The 18,492-nt window shown below is 54.9% G+C and overlaps 1 protein-coding gene across 5 annotated transcripts; it reads right to left on the bottom strand.

Annotated features, from left to right (window-relative positions):
• Nucleotides 1-261: 261 nt before the first annotated feature.
• ASL (argininosuccinate lyase) lies at nt 262-17,746 on the bottom strand. Of its 5 annotated transcripts, XM_024358179.3 has the most exons (17): nt 17,662-17,740; nt 17,425-17,479; nt 11,553-11,747; nt 11,099-11,182; nt 10,614-10,670; nt 10,376-10,473; nt 6,567-6,644; nt 6,408-6,485; nt 5,860-5,912; nt 5,455-5,517; nt 4,339-4,453; nt 4,061-4,145; nt 3,902-3,961; nt 3,542-3,625; nt 1,129-1,209; nt 553-659; nt 262-448 (listed from the first exon to the last, which is right to left on the bottom strand). In XM_024358179.3, exons 2-17 carry the CDS (start codon nt 17,434-17,436, stop codon nt 304-306), a joined length of 1,395 nt encoding a protein of 464 aa, XP_024213947.3. In that variant the 5' UTR covers nt 17,437-17,479; nt 17,662-17,740; the 3' UTR covers nt 262-303. The 5 variants fall into 5 exon arrangements, with proteins under 5 accessions (XP_024213947.3, XP_024213948.3, XP_063670347.1 ...); XM_024358180.3 differs by lacking the exon at nt 6,408-6,485 and having other exon boundaries at nt 17,662-17,746; XM_063814277.1 differs by lacking the exon at nt 11,553-11,747 and having other exon boundaries at nt 17,662-17,731.
• Between the last annotated feature and the right edge of the window lie 746 nt (nt 17,747-18,492).

The following is an 18,492-nucleotide window of genomic DNA, read 5'->3' as shown; positions in this document are numbered from 1 at the left end:
CTTACAAGTAGCTGGGACTATATGCATGGGCCACCACGCCAGGCTATTTGTTTTATTATTGAGTAGAGATGGGGGTCTCCCTGTGTTGCCCAGGCTGTGTCAAACTCCTGGCCTCAAGCATCCTCGCACCTTGCCCTTCCAAAGTGCTGGGATTACAGGCCACCCTGCCCTGCCTCTCCAGTCCCTGACTGTCCCCACTGGCCAGCGCCAGAAAGCCCAGCAACGAGGGAGCCAGGCTGGGGCAGGAAACACACAGCAGCCTCCTCTCGCGCCCACTTTATTAGGGGGCAGGTGTGGGAGGACCTAGGCCTGCTGTGCCTGCAGTAGCGCCCGCACCTGGCGGATCTGCCAGTCGACGCTGGAGCGCGCAGTGCCGCCCAGGGCACCATACTGCTCCACACTGTGCCCGTAGTCCCACACGCAGCTCACGTCGCCCGAGAACAGGGGGCTGGGGAGAGAGGAAGAGGTGGGCCAGGGCGCCAGGCCACCCTGGGCTCCAGGCACCCAGGCTCACTTCCTAGGAGGCAGCATGGGGAAGGGGATGGGCCGTACCTGATGGTCTGCAGCTCCTGCAGTGACAGCTGGTTGAGGGCGACCCCCTTGGTCTCGGCCATGAACACAGCTTTCCCGGAGGCCTCGTGGGCCTGGCGGAATGGCATCTGGGTGCCAGGGAGGAAGATGGCGCTGAGGCAGCTTTCTCCATGCCCTGATCTGCCTCCATTGCCTGCACCCCCTTCCTTTTTTTTTTTTTTTTCTTTTTGACACAAGTCTCGCTCTGTTGCCCAGGCTGGAGTGCAGTGGCGCTATCTCACCTCACTGCAAACTCCACCTCCCAGGTTCAAGCAATTCTCCTGCCTCAGCCTCCCGAGTAACTGGGATTACAGGAGTGTGCCACCACACCCAGTTAATTGTTGTATTTTTACAACAAAAGAGATGGGGTTTCACCATGTTGACCAGGCTGGTCTCAAACTCCTGGCCTCAAGTGACCCGCCCACCTCGGCTTCCCAAAGTGCTGGGATTACAGGGGTGAGCCACCAGGCTGGGCCGCTTGCACCCATTCCTGAGCTCCCCCACCCTCTGGGGGGGCACCCCATCTCCTCACCCTCCCCCTGGCTGCTACACACTTACCCCTTTGCGGACCAGGTAATAGGCAAGGTCAGTGGCCAGCATGTCGGGGCTGAGAGCCTGTCCCATGTTCTCTTGGTGAATCTGGGGGCACAGGTGGGCGAGTGGTGAGCCCTGGGGACCCTGGGGTCTGAAGCTGCCAGGCCCAGGACCTGCCCCTCTGCCAGGACATCCCTGCCTTGGGCAGATACTCTCTTACCCACTCGGCTCTGTCTCACTCTCAACTTGAACCATCTTCTCATAATTATCGATAATATTTACATGTGCTATGAACACTTACTGGTCTGTATGTTTTACTGGCCTTTATGTTTTCAAAGAGTCCTTATCTTCAGCATGCATCAGATGTTCCTGGAGGATTTGTTTTCTGTTTTAGGAGACAGGGTCTTGCTCTGTTGTCCAGGCTGGAGTGCAGTGGCCATTATAGCCCTCTGCAGCCTGGACTCAAGGGATCTTCCAGCCTCAGCCTCCCAAGTAGCTGGGACTACAGCCATGCACGCCACCGTGCCTAGCTAATTTGTTGTTGTTGTTTTGGGCTTTTTTGAGACAGGGTCTTGCTCTGTCGCCCATGTTGGAGTGCAATGGCACAATCCTGGCTCTCTGCATCCTTGAGCTCCTGGGCTCAAGGGATCCTCCCACATCAGTCTCCTAAGTGGCTGGGACCACAGGTACACGCCATCACGACTGGCTAATTTAATTTTTTTAATTTTACAGACAGGGTCTCGCTATGTTGCTCAGGCTGGTTTTGAACTCCTGGGCTCAAGCGCTTCTCCTGCCTCAGACTCTCAAAGTGCTGGGATTACAAGCATGAGCCACCAGGCCTAGCCACTGGAGAATTTACTAAGAAAAATACAAATTGCTGGGGAGCACCCCCAGAGTCTCTGATTCAGCCATCTGGAGTGGGGCCTCACATCACATTTCTCAGGACTTCTGAGGTGATGCTGGTGCTGCTAGTTGGGGGACTAGCCTCCAGAAACACTGCCTTTTTTTTTTTTTTTTTTTGAGATGGAGTCTTGCACTGTCACACAGGCTGGAGCGCAGTGGCGTGATCTCTGCTCACTGCAGTCTCCATCTCCCGGGTTCAAGCAATTCTCCTGCCTCAGCCTCCTGAGTAGCTGGGATTACAGGCGTGTACCACCACACCCAGCTAATTTTTATATTTTTAGTAAAGACGGGGTTTCGCCATGTTGGCCAGGCTGGTCTCGAACTCCTGACCTCGAGTGATCTGCCCACCTTAGTCTCGCAAATTGATGGGATTACAGGCATGAGGCTCTGCACCCAGCCAAGAAACACTGATTTCAAGACATATCCTGAACTATTTAGGAATGAAATGATGTGATGATGGGAATTTGCTTCAAAATAAGGGGGTAAGGGAGTGGGAGAGAGCTGTGGGTAAAGACAGCTGGAGCCAGGATGTCCGTGAGTTGATTATCATTGAAGCTGGGTGTCGGTACATAGGGTTCATTATGCATTCTCTAGCTGTTATATACATAAATTTCCCATAATAATTGATTTTAAAAGAAATCAGCCAGGCAAAGTGGCTCATGCCTATAATCCCAGCACCTTGGGAGACCAAGGTGGGAGGATGGCTTGGGGCCAGGAATTTGAGACCAGCCTGGGAAACATAGGGAGACCCTGTCTCTACAAAAAATAAAAAAATTAGCCAGGCGTGGTGGCGCATGTTTGTAGTCCCAGCTACTCTGGAGACTGAGGTGGGAAGATCACTTGAGCCCAAGAGTTTGAGGCTGCAGTGAGCTACGACCGCACCACTGCACTCCAGCCTGGGCGACAGAGAGTGACCCTGTCTCTAAAAAATATTTTTTAAAGATATTTAATTTAATTTAATTTAATTTAATTTAATTTAATTTATATATTTGTAGATGGAGTTTTACTCTGTGGTCCAGGCTGGAGTGCAGCGGCATGATCTTGGCTCACTACAACTTCCATCTCCTGGGTTCAAGCTATTCTTCTGCCTCCGCCTCCTGAGTAGCTGGGATTACAGGTGTGGGCCATCACGCCTGGCTAATTTTTGTATTTTTCGTAGAGACATGGTTACGCCATGTTGGCCAGGCTGGTCTCAAACCCCTGATCTCAAGTGCTCCATCTGCCTCGGCCTCCCAAAGTGTGAGATTCCAGGCATGAGCCACTGCACCTGGCCTTTTGTTTAGATTTTCTTTTTTTAAAGAGTTCTGGTCAGGCCATTTGACAGGCCCCAGGCCCCCTGAGTCTCATCTACTTCCACTGCATGGCAGCAGTTTCTGTCCTTTCCCTGTTCCCCAGGAGCAGGAGCGAGCACACCTCTCCTTCCCTGCCCCAGGTCCTCCAGCCCCACCTCACCTCCTCCCAAGGCCACCCTCCCCGCATGCCCACCCCAGTGCCTGGGACCTAGGGGAGGAGAAGCAGGGGGGTGATGTCTTGCCTGCAGCGTAGAGATGACGCCAGTGGCCACCTGGAGCACGGCACTCATAGTGTCTGACACTTCAAACACAGCTTCCTTGTCCTCCTGGGAGGCACATGGCAGGAGGTGAGGGCCTAGCAGCCCCCTGGCACCCAGGGTCCCCACAGCCCCACCCCCCTACTGAGGCATCCCCACTGCCTTCCATGGGAAGAACACTCAATACCCCAACAAAGGAAGGGCAGAGAGTTCAAGGGCAGCCACGGATGGAGCTGTGTGCACAGGATGGGAGGATGTATGGCAATCCCGGGGTGGGGCCCTGCCTGGGTGTGCCAGAGCCCTGAGAACTGGCACGTAGTAGCCAGGCCTCCCCCGGCCTCGCACCTGTAAGTCTTTGTTGTAGGTGCTGGGAAGTCCCTTGAGGGTCATCAGGAGCCCGGCACACTGCGGGAAGAGGGAGGCACAGGGGCTGGACCCGGGATCCTGCCCCGCTGGCCACCCACCATCAGCCCAGAGGCCCCGCCCCTCCCCCGCCTTGCTCACCCGCCCAAACACACGCCCAGCCTTGCTCCGGATCAGCTCCAAACTGTCGGGGTTTTTCTTCTGGGGCATCAGGCTGCTTCCCGTGCTGGGGACAGAGGTGCTGGCGCTGAAGGGGCTGGACCCTTGGCTGGTCCAGCGCCGCAATGGCCAGGTCTGGCGGAGGGGTGGGGCGGGGAGGAAGGCAGCCACGTCGGCGGGGAGGAAGGCAGCCACGTCCGCGGGCGGCGGGGAATACAGAGGCCGGCAGCGGCAGATGGAGGTGGCAGTTCAGGGCTTACCTGTAGGCATCTGAGAGCTGCACGAAGCTGAATTCCTTGGTGCAGTAGAGGATGAGGTCCTCGGCCATCCTGCTGAGATGGGTCATGCACAGCGAAGCCCAGAACAGGAACTCGGCTGGGAGAAAAGGTTCCCAGTCACCAGGCCTCTCCCATCCCCACCCAGCCTGACCATACAGGGGGCAGGAGGAGGTTAGGCGGTGGGGGGACCCGGCTAAATTTTCATTTTTCGCAAAGATGGGGTCGTGCTATGTCGCCCAAGCTGTTCTGAAACTTGTGGGCTCAAGCAATCCTCCTGCTTTGGCCTCCCAAAGTGCTAGGATTACAAACGTGAGCCATTGCACCTAGAGTGTTTTTTGTTATTGTTGTTTTAAATAAACCAGCTTTACTGAGTTATCACTCACATACAATTTATCCATTTATTTATTTATTTATTTTTTGAGATGGAGTCTCGCTCCCAACGCACAGGCTGGAGTACAGTGGCGCAATCTCGGCTCACTGCAACCTCTACCTCCCAGGTTCCAGCGAATCTCCTTCCTTAGCCTCCCGAGTAGCTGGGATTACAGGCATGCACCACCATGCCCCGCTAATTTTTGTGCTTTTAGTAGAGACAGGGTTTCACCATGTTGGCCAGGCTGGTCTTAAACTCCTGACCTCATGTGATCCACCTGCCTCGGCCTCCCAAAGTGCTAGGATTACGGGCGTGAGCCACCATGCCTGGCCTATTTATTTTTATTTTATTTTTTGAGATGGAGTTTCGCTCTTGTTGCCCAGGCTGGAGTGCACTGGCGTGATCTTGGCTCACTGCAGCCTCCGTCTCCTGGGTTCAAGTGATTCTCTGGCCTCAGCCTCCTGAGTAGCTGGGATTACAGGCACCTGCCACCACACACCCAGCTAAATTTTGTATTCTTAGTAGAGATGGGGTTTCACCATGTTGGCCAGTGCTGGGCATGGTGAACCACCATGCCCCACCCAATTTACCCATTTAAGGTTTATACTTCAGTGTACAATATCACCACAACCAGCCTGTCCGTGGAGGTGTGGGAGGAAACTGGAGAGAAGCTGGGCTGAAGGACTAAAGTGAGGCACAGGGCAGGGGACTGGCTCCCCAGGACTCACCCACAAAGTCCCGCTCACTAGTGGCATCCATGCTGTTGAGAGTGATGGCCCCAAAGTTGAGTTCTGGGGGGGTGGGAGGAAGCAGGGCTAAGCTGGAGGACAGGGAGTGGCCCCCTCTCCCCCAACTAGGTTGCCCAGCCCCCTCCCCTGATCAGGGTGGGGCAGCAGCTGGGGGGAGGGATCTTTTGCACAGTCCCAGGAGGGAGGCAGGAGCCCTGAGTCTCTCAGTACCAGGCATCCCTGCCATGAGTGACCCCTGAACTTGATGACCTCAGTGCCCATAGGCAATGAATGAAGGTTTCACCAGGAGCCACAGGCCCCTGCCCTCTGGTTTCAGGTGTGTCTGCAGGTCTTGGCGGGTGCTGAGGGTGATTCTCCCTGGGGAGGAGGGGCAGGACGTCTCACCTGCTCGGAGCAGCTCTCGGTCCACACCCAGGGGATTGCCTGCAATGGCCCCACTGCAGGGACAGGGATTCATGGTGACCAGGGCTCCTGGCAGGCAGCCCTGACACACACACACACACACACGAACGCACACACAGAGAACCAAGTCCTGGTTGCCAGGGCAACCACCTGGCGCTTAGCCTCTTCCCTGGCCCAGTCTCCTTGGGTACAGAATACTTGTCCCCAAGTGTCCACAAAACACTTGTCCCCAAGCACTAAGTCACCCTGGGTGCAGGACACTTGTCTCCTGACACATGTTCCCACATGTCAGGCTGAGGGCAGCAGGCTGGGCTTGCCAGGAGCCTTGCTGGAGGGCTCTGGCCCTGCTCAGACACATTCAATGGCTTGGTCGTCCCCACCTTAGCGAGAGCTGGGGCTCCATGCAGGGTCCCCCGCTGAGCAGATAAGGCGGTTTTCTGTCCCACTCTGCACTTCCCAGCTCTGTCAATCCCTAAGGCTATGCAGCAGCCACCCCCACCAGGCCCTCGGGGCACTGGAGCCTCACCCACCTCCCCAGGGGCAGGACATTGATCCGTTTCCGCACCTCCAGCAGCCGCTCAGAGTCTCGGGTCAGTGCCACGGCGTGGCTGTGGGAAGCCAGGGGCAGGAGGGTCAGGGCAGCCGGGGTCCTCCCCTCTAGCACAGCCCCTGCACCTCACCTGGCTCACCTCAGAATCCAGTGGCTCCAGCGGATGGGCTGGGCCCTCTGCAAATGGGTGTACCCCGGGAAGAGAACATCACGTTCCCTGTGGGAGAGGAGGAGCAGAAGCTCGGGTGGAGGCTCATGCAAGGCTTGCCTGTGACACTGGAACCCTGCAGGCCTGGGTTACCCCGGGAAAAAGTGTCGCCCTGCAGCACTCCACCTGAATGAGGGATCTGGTGATCTCCCAGGGACAAATCAGTCTTAAGGGCAAAAGAAGCTAGAAGTGGGACCGTGTGAACCAAGGACTGGGCCTGAGCTGTGGGGCTTCCTGCAGTGAGGCTTTGCCAGAAACACCCGAAGTCCAGCCTCTGTCACTCAGCATCTCCGAGCAGGGGCCAGAACAGGGGAGGAGGCCCATGTTGGGTATGACTTGGCCGTGGGAGGTTTCGTTTGAGGACCCTAGAAATAGCTGGGGCTCATTCAAGGGCTGCTCTGAGCAGGTGAGATGCCCTGCACCTCATTCAAGTAGGCAGGGCAGAGGCAGAGGTGCTGTGAGTGATGGTCCTGTTTTCTTGTTGTTTTGTTTTGTTTTTATTTTTAGAGACAAGGTCTCGTTCTGTTGCCCAGACTGGAGTGCAGTGGCATGATCATAGCTCACTGCTGCCTCGATCTCCTGGGCTCAAGCGATCCTCCTGTCTCAGCCTCCTGAGTAGCTGGGACTAAAGGGACATGCCACCATGCCCAGCTAATTTTTAGTTTTTTGTAAAGATGGGGTCTTGTGGCCAGGCGTGGTAACTCACGCCTGTAATCCCAGCACTTTGGGAGGCCGAGGCGGGCGGATCACAAGGTCAGGAGATCGAGACCATCCTGGCTAACACGGTGAAACCCCATCTATACTAAAAATACAAAAAATTAGCCGGGCGTAGTGGTGGGCGCCTGTAGTTCCAGCTACTCAGGAGGCTGAGGCAGGAGAATGGCATGAACCCAGGAGGCAGAGCTTGCAGTGAGTCGAGATTGCACCACTGCACTTCAGCCTGGGCGACAGAGCGAGACTCCGTCTCAAAAAAAAAAAAAAGATGGGGTCTTGCTATGTTGCCCAGAGTGGTCTGAAACTCCTGGTTTCAGGCAATCCTCCTGCCTTGGCCTCCCAAAGGGCTGGGATTACAAATATGAGCCACCATACCTGGCCTGTTTTTTGTTGTTGTTGTTTTTGAGAAAGAGTTTTGCTCTTGTTGCCCAGGCTGGAATGCAGTGGCGTGATCTCGGCTCACTACAACCTCCACCTCCCAGGTCCAAGAGATTCTCCTGCCTCCCAAGTAGCTGGGACTACAGGTGCCCACCATCACACCCAGCTAATTTTGTGTATTTTTAGTAGAGATGGGGTTTCACCATGTTGGCCAGGCTGGTCTCGAACTCTTGACCTCAGGTGATTCACCCGCCTCAGCCTTCCAAAGTGCTGGGATTACAGGCGTGAGCCACAGCACCTGGCCTGTTGTTGTTTTTTGTTTTTTTTTTTTTTTGAGACGGAGTCTCGCTCTGTCGCCCAGGCTGGAGTGCAGTGGCACAATCTCGGCTCACTGCAAGCTCCGCCTCCCGGGTTCACGCCATTCTCCTGCCTCAGCCTCCCGAGTAGCTGGGACTACAGGCGCCCGCTACCACGCCCGGCTAATTTTTTGTATTTTTAGTAGAGACGGGGTTTCACCGTGTTAGCCAGGATGGTCTCGATCTCCTGACCTCGTGATCCGCCCACCTCGGCCTCCCAAAGTGCTGGGATTACAGGCGTGAGCCACCGCGCCCAGCCTGGCCTGTTGTTTTAAATAAACCAGCTTTACTGAGATATCATTCACAATTTACTCATTTAAAGTTTACACTTTACTGTACAACCATCACCACAACCAATTAAAACATTTTCATCACCCCATGAAGAAATTCTGTACTCAAGGCCAGGCACGGTGGCTCAAGTCTTTAATCCCAGCACTTTGGGAGGCCAAGAGGGAAGGATCACTTAAGGCCGGGAGTTTGAGACCAGCCTGAGCCACATAGCGAGACCCTGTTTCTACAAAAAATTTAAAGAATTCGCGGCTGGGCACGGTGGCTCACACCTGTAATCCCAGCACTTTGAGAGTCCGAGGTGGGTGGATCATGAGGTTGGGAGATTGAGACCATCCTGGCTAACATGGTGAAACCCAGTCTCTACTAAAAATACAAAAAATTAGCCGGGCGTGGTGGTGGGCACCTGTACTCCCAGCTACTCGGGAGGCTGAGGCAGGAGAATGGCGTGAACCTGGGAGGCAGAGGTTGCAGTGAGTGGAGATCGCGCCACTGCACTCCAGCCTGGGCAACAGAGCAAGACTCTGTCTCACAGGTGGTGCACACCTGTGGTCCTAGCTACTCAGAAAGCTGAGGTGGGAGGATCATTTGAGTCCAGGAGTTTGAGACTGCAGTGAGCTATTACCGAGCCATTGCACTCCAGCCTAGGTGACAGAGCAGGATCTCATCTCTAAAGACAATTTAAAAAGTTAAAAATTTAAAAATTAAGTGGAGCGCAGTGGCTTATGGGTGTAATCCTAGCACTTTGGCAGGCCAATGCGGGCAGATCACCTGAGCTCAGGAGTTCAAGACCAGCCTGGTCAACATGGCAAAACCCATCTCTACTGAAAAAAATATAAAAATTAGCTGGACATGGTGGTGCACACCTGTAATCTCAGCTACTTGGGAGGCTGAGGCACTAGAATCACTTGAACCCAGGAGGCAGAGTTTGCAGTTAGCTCAGATAGCGCCACTACACTCCAGACTAGGTGACAGAGCAAAACCCTGTCTCAAAAAAAAAAAAAAAAAAAAAAAAAAAAACAACAACAACAAAAAATTAAAGAAACCCTGAACTCAGTAGCAGACACTCCCTGTTCCTCCTAGCAGCCCCACACCACCTGCTGGGTGACAATTCTTGTGCCCTTGTTTTCCCCCAAGTCTGCACAACAGGGGTCACAGGGAGTTGAGGAAGAGGAGGGGTCTCTGACAACACATGGAGACTCCTCAGCAGCTCTTCGTCCAGGTCTGCAAGGAACAAATCCAGTCCCAAAGACACCAGGTCCCAGAAGCCAAAGCCTGAAATGAGGCCAGCAGGAGGCAGCCTTTGGCTCTGTCTTTTGCCAGATGGGCTGGATGGGGAGGCGAAGCTTAGGATGGGGGATCTGGGGGACAGGCAGTGTGGGGAGTGACTCTGGCTGCTCCAGGCACAGCCAAGCTAGCTGTGCTTGGCTTAGCTTCCTGCCTTGAAATCCGCAAATGGTGAGTTTTCTTTTTTTTTTTTTTTCTTTTTTTTTTGAGACAGGAGTCTCGCTCTGTAGCCCAGGCTGGAGTTCAATGGTGCGATCTCGGCTCATTGCAACCTCCTCCTCCCGGGTTCAAGCAGTTCTTCTGCCTCAGGCTCCCGAGTAGCTGGGATTACAGGAGCACACCACCACATTGCCTAATTTTTGTATTTTTAGTAGAGACAGAGTTTCCCCATGTTGGCCAGGCTGGTCTCGAACTCCTGACCTCAGGTGATCCACCCACCTCGGCCTCCCAAAGTGCTGAGATTACAGGCGTGAGCCACCGCACCCAGCCCCACGAAGGGTTAGTCTTCTCTGCCTGCTGAGCTAGACTGGCATGGGAGTATTGGGGCCTGCAGGAAATGGCCCACTCCTGGCTGCTCTGCCTCGATCCTGGAGTTCTGGGATGCCCCTGTCCCCCAGGGCCTGGCACCCCCACGCTGTTCACCCCTGCCCCCTAGGTCTCCTGTTCAGGCTTCCATCACACCTCTGTCTGCCCCCTGGGTGTCCCTGTAGGACTCACGCCTCTGCCCGATCCACCATGGTCCTAATGAGCTCCCAGAGGAGGCCCGAGAGCGTGGAGCAGGTCTGCCGCATCCACAGCCTGAGGTCCGTGACCACCTGTGCAAGGAGGAGATGGTGCTCAGGGAGGCCGACGTGTTGCTTCCCTGAGGAGCCAGGACCGCTGCAGAACTCTAACTGCCCCCTGGGCTCCTCAAGGTTGGGACAACACGGAGCAGGGGGTGGAGGGGCTAAAGCACCTGGTCATTCCGGCTCCGTCCCGTGTGCAGCTTCCCTGCCGTTTCACCAATGAGCTCCTGGAGGTGAAGGGAGACCCAGGGTCACGGTCTATACCCCCAGAGGAGTCAACCCAGGCAGGGCAGGTTTCCTCATCAGCCCTGCCAACCTACCTCCATACCCCAGGGCTCCGGGTCCTCCCCAAATCTCTCGCCATTTCTGCTGAGGCCTGTTCTTTTTTTCTTTTCTTTTTTTAATTTTTGTAGTTGTGGGACCTCATTATGTTGCCCAGGCTGGTCTCGAACTCCTGGTCTCAAGCAATCCTCCCACCTCAGCCTCCCAAAGTGCTAGGATTATAGGCATGAGCCAGGGTGCCTTGCTCATGTCCTGAGGTCTCACATGCTGTCTGCCAATGGCGAAGTAAACAGAATGGTGCTAATGCTCAAAGTGGCCCTGGGCAAGGTGGAGAGGGGAGGCAAGGAAAGCGGTGGGGCTCCAGGGGTCGTACCTTCAGGCGGCGCTCATTGGCTGTGTGGATGTCCTCATCATTGGAGTTCAGTTTGAAGGTGCCCTGGGCCCACTCCTCAGCCACCTGTAGTGGGTAGCACCAATGCCGGGGTCAGGTGAGCAGGCATCAGCAGCCAAGAGAGCCCCTGCCTTGGTCCCACCCTATCCCTGGTGACTGACTGTCCCTGTCCAGGAGCTGAGTCCTGGAAGCGCACCTTGGGAGGGGGCATCTCAGGCCCAGCACACCTTTACCCATGAGCCATGTGGGCCACAGGGGTCATTAAAGGATGGAGAGAGGCAGTCATCAAGGCACACAGTTAAACAGCACTTGAGTATATAATTAGTTCAATGTGAAACCACAGATGGGCAACACTGCACTGTTTGCTCAGGGATTTGGTGGGAGCCTGGGGCCACAGGGAAGGGGCCTTGGGTGGGGCTTGGGCCACGGCAAGTACCTTGTCTAGGCCATGGAGTATCTGGTCCATCTCGGCCTTGGTGAGGAGCCCTGCCTTCTCCAGGCCCCTGCTGTAGGCTTTGCTGCCTTGAACATCCACCTCCCAAAGGTGCCGGTCGTAGGCAATGGACGCGTTGAACTTCTCCATGATGGGGTCCACTGCACCCACAAACCGGCCACCCCAAAGCTTCCCACTCTGGCCAGGAGAGCAAGAACAATTAGTCTCTCCTCCACCCTCCAGAACAGTGCTTCTTGCAAAGAGTCTTTGGGAAACTTATCAAGTCTGATGGTAGCAGGGGCATCAGATCATTCTAACTGGGCAGACAAGGAGGCTGAGACCTTCCCAGAGTCACCACCCTGGGAGTGAGCATGGGAACATGGCTGAACACCAAAAGTTTGGGTTCTTTTTTTTTTTTTTTTGAGACAGAGTCTCACTTTGTCGGCCAGGCTGGAGTACCTCTGCCTCCCAGGTTCAAGAGATTCTCCTGCCTCAGACTCCCAAGTAGCTGGGATTACAGGCACGTGCCACCACACCCAGCTAATTTTTGTATCATTAGTAGAGATGGGGTTTCACCATGTTGGCCAGGCTGGTCTTGAACTCCTGACCTCAGGTGATCCTCCCACCTTGGCCTCTGAAAGTGCTAGGATTACAGGCATGAGCCACTGTGTGTGGCCTTGAAGTTGGGGTTCTTTCCCACCACATGGCACCCCTCCAAGGAGATGGTGGCAGGGCCTGAGACACCTCTGGGACCACAGCAGAGCTTCTGGAACCTTTCCCACCACTGACCAAGGTGCTAGGTGCCATCCTAATTGTTGACACAACCCTCTGGGGTAGGCACCAATACAATTCCACTATGAAGATGGGGAAACTGAGGCACAGAGCAGCCTGCTCTCACCTGGGGTGGGATAGCCAGGGCTGCGGCCCAGCAGTCTGAAGTCAGAACCTATGCTTTTCACCCCTGTTCCACCAGGGCTTCTGGACTTGGCTCTGGTGTCCAGAACCTTTGCTGCAGGGACAGGCAAAGAGGCCTTGAGGGTCTCCACCAAGCTTAAGTGCCCTGCAACTCTCTCCCTCACAGCTTGGGGCTGGACTAAGATCCCAATTCCTACCACTCCCTTGGCTCTGAAAAGCACCCTGACACCCCCCATTGTCACTGGCCTTCTAGGAGGTCACTGGGTGATCCCTTACTCTCCAGGGGCCAAGGGCAGAGGAATGGTATGTAGGCATCTACGTTTTGTTTGTTTTCTTTGAGATAGAGTCTCACTCTGTTGCCTAGGCTGGAGTGCAGTGGCGTGATCTCGGCTCACTGCAACCCCCACCTCCCGGCTTCAAGCCAATTTTCCTGCCTCAGCCTCCCGAGTAGCTGGAATTTTAGGCGTGTGCCACCACACCTGGCTGAGTTTTATATTTTTAGTAGAGACGGGGTTTCACCATGTTGGTCAGACTGGTCTCGAACTCCTGATCTCAGGATCCCCTGACCTTGGCATCCCGAAGTGCTTGGGATTACAGGCATGAGCCACTGTGCCAAGCCTGTTTTGTTCATTAAAAAAATCTTTTTTAATTTTTTTTTTTTTTTTTTTTTTGAGATGGAGTCTCTCTTTGTCACCCAGGCTGGAGTGCAGTGGCGGGATCTTGGCTCACTGCAAGCTCCACCTCCCAGATTCACGCCATTCTCCTGCCTCAGCCTCCTGAGTAGCTGGGACTACAGGTGCCCGCCACCATGCCTGGCTAATTTTTTCTATTTTTTTTTTTTCAGTAGAGACGGGGTTTCACCTTGTTAGCCAGGATGGTCTTAATCTCCTGACCTCATGATCTGCCCACCTCGGCCTCCCAAAGTCCTGGGATTACGGGTGTGAGCCACCACACCCGGCCTTTAAATTCTTTTTTAGACACAGGGTCTCATTTGTTACCCAGGTTGGAGTGCAGTGGCACCATCATAGCTCACTGCAGCCTCAAACTCCTGGTCTCAACCAATCCTCTTGCCTCAGCCTCCCCAATAGTTGGGACTACAAGCATGCGCCACCACACCCAGACATTTTTTTTAAATTTTATAGGACTGGGAGTGGTGGCTCATGCCTGTAATCCCAGCATTTTGGAAGGCTAAGGTGGGTGGATCATGAGGTCAGGAGATAGAGACCATCCTGGTCAACATGGTGAAACCCGGTCTCTACTAGAAATACAAAAATTAGCCAGGTGTGGTGGCGCTCGCCTGTAGTTCCAGCTACTTAGGAGGCTGAGGCAGGAGAATCGCTTGAACCCGGGAGGCGGAGGTTGCAGTGAGCCAAGATCACGCCACTGCACTCCAGCCTAGGTGACAGAGCAAAACTCTGTCTCAAAATAAATAAATAAATGAACAAAATAAAATAAAATAAAATAATTGGTAGAGACAGGGTCTCACTATGTTGCCCAGGCTGGTCTTGAATTCCTGGGCTCAAGCTGTCCTCCAGCCTCAGCTTCCCAAAGTGCTGAGATTATAGGCATGAGCCTAGGCGCCAGCCACATCTATGTTTTGAAAGAGGGCAGAGGCCAGGGCATGGGACAGAGTGGGGAGGGGGTACAGAACACCTGGGGAGCAGCCCTAGTGCCCAGGACTGGGAGGAGGGTGGGGTAGAGGTGGGCATGTCACTTCACTGACGTCCTTTTTGTGGAAGGGAGTCTACAATGGCCAATGGGGACATATATCCTCCTCTGTCCCCCTACAATGCCCCAGACTTCTATTAACCACCTGGCCTGGCACCTATTATTAAACCTCAGGGGCTGGGCGTGGTGGCTCACACCTATAATCCTAGCACTTTGGGAGGCTGAGGTGGGCGGATCACGAGGTCAGGAGATCGAGACCATCCTGGCTAACACGGTGAAACTCCGTCTCTACTGAAAACACACACAAAAAAATTAGCCAGGCATGGGGGTGGCGGGCGTCTGTAGTCCCAGCTACTTGGGAGGCTGAGGCAGGAGAATGGCGTGAACCCGGGAGGCGGAGCTTGCAGTGAGCTGAGATCGTGCCACTGCACTCCAGTCTGGGCGACAGAGCAAGACTCTGTCTCAAAACAAAAACAAAAACAAAAACCCTCAGGGTTGGGAGGCCCAGGCAGGTGGATCGCTTGAGGTCAGGAGTTCGAGATCAGCCTGGCCAACATGGTGAAACCTCATCTGTACTAAAAATATAAACATTAGCCAGGCGCAGTGGCAGGAAGCTGTAGTCCCAGCCACTTGGGAGTCTGAAGCAGGAGAATCACTTGAATCCTGGAGGTAGAGGTTGCGGTGAGCAGAGATGGCGCCATTGCACTCCAGCTTGGGCGACAGAGCAAGAATCCTTCTTAAAAATAATAATAATAATAAGATAAGGATAATAATAGTACCTCTCTGATAGCCTTATTGTGAGCATTTAATCAGATAATATTTGCAAATTGCATACATAACACGGTGCCTGGTGCTCAGGAAGGACTCGAGAAATGCCAGCTGTTACTAAGGGAGGGCTGGCAGGGGATAGGACATGCTTCAGCTCCACTCCTGGTTCCTGTATGCACCCCAGAGACCTCTCCAGTGCTCTGGCCCTGAGCTGTGAGCTGACTCCTCTATGCCCAACAGTCCCGACTGCCAAAGGACTCTGCCCTTCAGAGGCAGCCTCCGCCCCCGCCCCATCTTTGAGCTGGTCCTGCCCCTTACCCCACAGCTGCCCCACCAAGCCTAGATCTCCAGCAAAGCACCACGTGGGGCCCTGGTCCTGATCACTGGAGCCAGCCAGTCAGAATTGGGGCCAGCCTGCCCCTCAGCCAGGAGCCTGGCACCGCCTCCCCCAGCAGGCTCCTGGGCCACCCTGCCTAGGTTGTTAGTAATAAAAATAACTACTTAATAAGTGGAGCTGCAGCCAAACCAATTAGTGCCAACCTACAGGAAGGCCTGGGGCAACCTGAGGTCACCTAGAACACTGGGCTTGTTGGAAGCCAGACCAAACTGCTCTAGAACCAAACTCCTATCCTTACTGGCAGGCATAATAGGACCCCACAGGGAGATCAGAGTGAGGTGTCTCCCCTTGGGCACTGAGGAGAGTGGAGGCCCAGTGTGGTAGCAGAAGGTGCTACTCCAAGCCAGGACACATCTGGGCCAGAATGGTCTCTTCAGGGCCAGGGGATGGGGCACTGAGTTGGGCTGGGTTGAATGAGCAACAGTTAAGGTCGAATGTATATGGGAAGTACCAGTTTTGGTTTTGGGACTTGTGGGTTTTTTTTCTTTTTTTGAGGTGGAGTCTTGCTTTGTCGCCCAGGCTGGAGTGCAGTGGTGCGATCTCAGCTCACTGCAACCTCCGCCTCCCGAGTTCAAGCGATTCTCCTGCCTCAGCCTCCCGAATAGCTGGGACTACAGGCACCCACCACTACACCCAGCTAATTTTTGCATTTTTAGTAGAGACGGGGTTTCACCATGTTGGCCAGGCTGGTCTCAAACTCCTGACCTCAGGTGATCTGCCCACCTCGACCTCCCAAAGTGCTGGGATTACAGGTGTGAGCCACCATGCCTGCCAGGTTTTTTTATTTTTATTTTTTTGAAACTGGATCTCACTCTGTTGCCTGGGCTGGAGTGCAGTGGTGAGATCATGCTCACTGCAGTCTCAAACTCCTGGGCTCAAGCAATCCTCATGCCTCCGCCTCCTGTGAGACTACAGGTGTACGCCACCACACCTGGGTAATTTTCAAAATCTTTTTGTAGAGACAGGGTCTCACTACATTGCCCTGGCTGGTCTGGAATTCCTGGGCTTCAGCAGTCCTCCCGCCTCGGCCTCCCAAAGTAGAAATATCAGTATTGTTGTGGTTAGCCACCATTTATTGAGCACCTACTGTTGCTCAGCCCTGTGCTAGGGATTTCACATATGTTATTACGGCCTTTTATGAGGTGGGCAATATTACCCCTATTTCACAAATGAGGAAAGAGGTTTAAAGGGCTCAAGTGACTGGTACAGAAACCAAGTCTGTTTGGCTCCAAAGTCCAGGCCCTACCCCCCTGCCATGACCCAGAAGCTTGCAGGGCACTGAGCTTGCAGGGCATTGAGAAAGAGGAAGTGAATTGCTAGCTAATGAAGGCCAAAAGGGCCTGGAACCCAGACCTCCTGCTTCCCGGAGTTCCCTTCATCAAGCATCAGGCGAACAGCCCCTTTCACCTGAAGGGTCCAAAGCAATGGCCTCATAATCTAGTGCCTTACAGAGTGAGGCCGACAGCTATTATTGCCCCCATTGCCAGATAAATCAACTATGGCCCAAGGAAGGAAAACCTCTGCCTGGGAATCCAGCATCTCAGTGGTCAGGAGGAGAGGCCAGGAGCCACTGACCCTAAGAGGCAGGGTCCAGTGAGACAGGAAGGGACCAGGCACCAGGGTTGCTGGAGCCACGAGGCGACGTCCTCTTTTTCCTGGCTCTTTCCACATGCCACAGTCAAGGACAAGAACACTTAGGGGCTGAGCTTTATTCTATAAACAGGGACAATTGCTCTAGCAGGAGAAGGGATGTGGTGTGGGGTGGGACCTGACAGGAGGACACGTGGTAAGAAGGAAGGAAGAGTTGGAAGGCTGAAGGCTTGGGAGCCACTTTTCCTGGCCAGGCAGGCATCACTGTGAGGTGAGGGCAGAGCCACTCTACCCCTAGTAGTGTGGGTTGGTGGGTTTGCCACAAGGGCTGCCTGCGGATACTGGTGAGTCCCGGTAAAGGTGACTGCTGGGCTCCAGAAGATGCACCTGGGAGGGCTGGGGGTGCAGGCTTCCTAGGTAATTTTCAAAATTACTTCCTGGAGGGCGATTCCCAGCAGGGTGGCCCGAGGCAGGTCTGGCGCCCCCACTCTCTCCTTTGGAGGCTAGGAGGACCGGAGTCCCCGAGGTCCCACTCACCTCCGAGGCCATGTTGGGCGGTTCCTCGTCGTCCGGAAGCTTCGGTCCTCCGGGTCTGGAAGACAAGACCGGACTGACGACCTCCTTGGCCAGCAGGGTCCCCCGGGCCGGGCTGGCTCCGAGTTCTGGGCACTGCGCTTGAGGGAGCGCAGCCCTTGGGGACGCGGACGTGAGCGCGCGCCACGGTGCTCGGCGTCCTCCACGCCCGTCCCGCCCATCCGGCCGCCGCGCACTCACCTCCGCCTGGCCGCACGGATAGTGTCGCGCCCGCCACTGGCCAGGGCTTTTCTGGCCGGGATGGCGTCAGCAGCCGCCGGTCCTGTCCCCACCCCTGGCGACGGCCGCGCCAATAGGAGGCCGCCCGGCGGGGTGGGCGTTGCCTCCATCCTCCAATCCTGGCCGTGGGCGGGGACACCTCCCGCTGAGCTGGAGCCTAAGCGGCCCCGGGGCGGGGAAGCGGGCGGGGAAAGGGTTGGGGGGGACCCCGACGGGGAAGGGGCCTGGGCTGGGGTTGAGGAGGGTAGTGCGCTGGCGTTCGTGCTGTGGTCAGCAGACACGCAGGGGACTGGAGACCCGGGCCAGGGGTAGAGGCTATGACATCAGGCCCGGGCCTAACAGGTTCAAAAGATATATAAGGTGAAATGGCATGTTCGCTCATTCATTCATTCATTCATTCATTCATTCAACAAACACGTACCAGGCACCTCTATGTGCCAGGTACAGAGAAAGGCATCAAGGAAAAAGGAAGGACCATCAGAAATGAAGCCTGTGCCAGGCGCGGTGGCTCACAGCTGTAATCCCAGCACTTTGGGAGGCCGAGGTGGGAGGATCGCTTGAGGCTAAGAGTTGGAGACCAGCCTGGGCAATACAACAAGATCCCGTCTCTACAAAAAAATTAATAATAATAATAAAAAAAAGTCAGGCGTGGTGGTGCACGCCTGCAGTCCTAGCTACTCAGGAGGCTGAGGCGGGAGGAGCACTTGAGCCCAGGAGTTCGAAGCTGCAGTGAGCTATTGTGCCACGGCACTCCAGCCTGACTCCTCTATAAAAGAAAAGAAACGCGGCCAG

Source organism: Pan troglodytes, chromosome 6 (genome assembly GCF_028858775.2).
Source record: "Pan troglodytes isolate AG18354 chromosome 6, NHGRI_mPanTro3-v2.0_pri, whole genome shotgun sequence".
In the NCBI taxonomy this organism is placed as follows: Eukaryota; Metazoa; Chordata; class Mammalia; order Primates; family Hominidae; genus Pan; species Pan troglodytes.
The sequence above is the reverse complement of the archived record's forward strand: the minus strand, read 5'-3'. Positions and strand labels throughout refer to the sequence as shown.

What these genes read in the sequence shown, in the direction of transcription:
- ASL (XM_024358179.3), bottom strand. An exon ending in CCAATGAGCGCCGCCTGAAG is followed by an intron (nt 10,671 to 11,098) that starts GTACGACCCCTG and finishes CTTCACCTCCAG; the next exon opens with GAGCTCATTGGTGAAACGGC. An exon ending in CTGGGCGTGTGTTTGGGCGG is followed by an intron (nt 3,962 to 4,060) that starts GTGAGCAAGGCG and finishes CTCTTCCCGCAG; the next exon opens with TGTGCCGGGCTCCTGATGAC.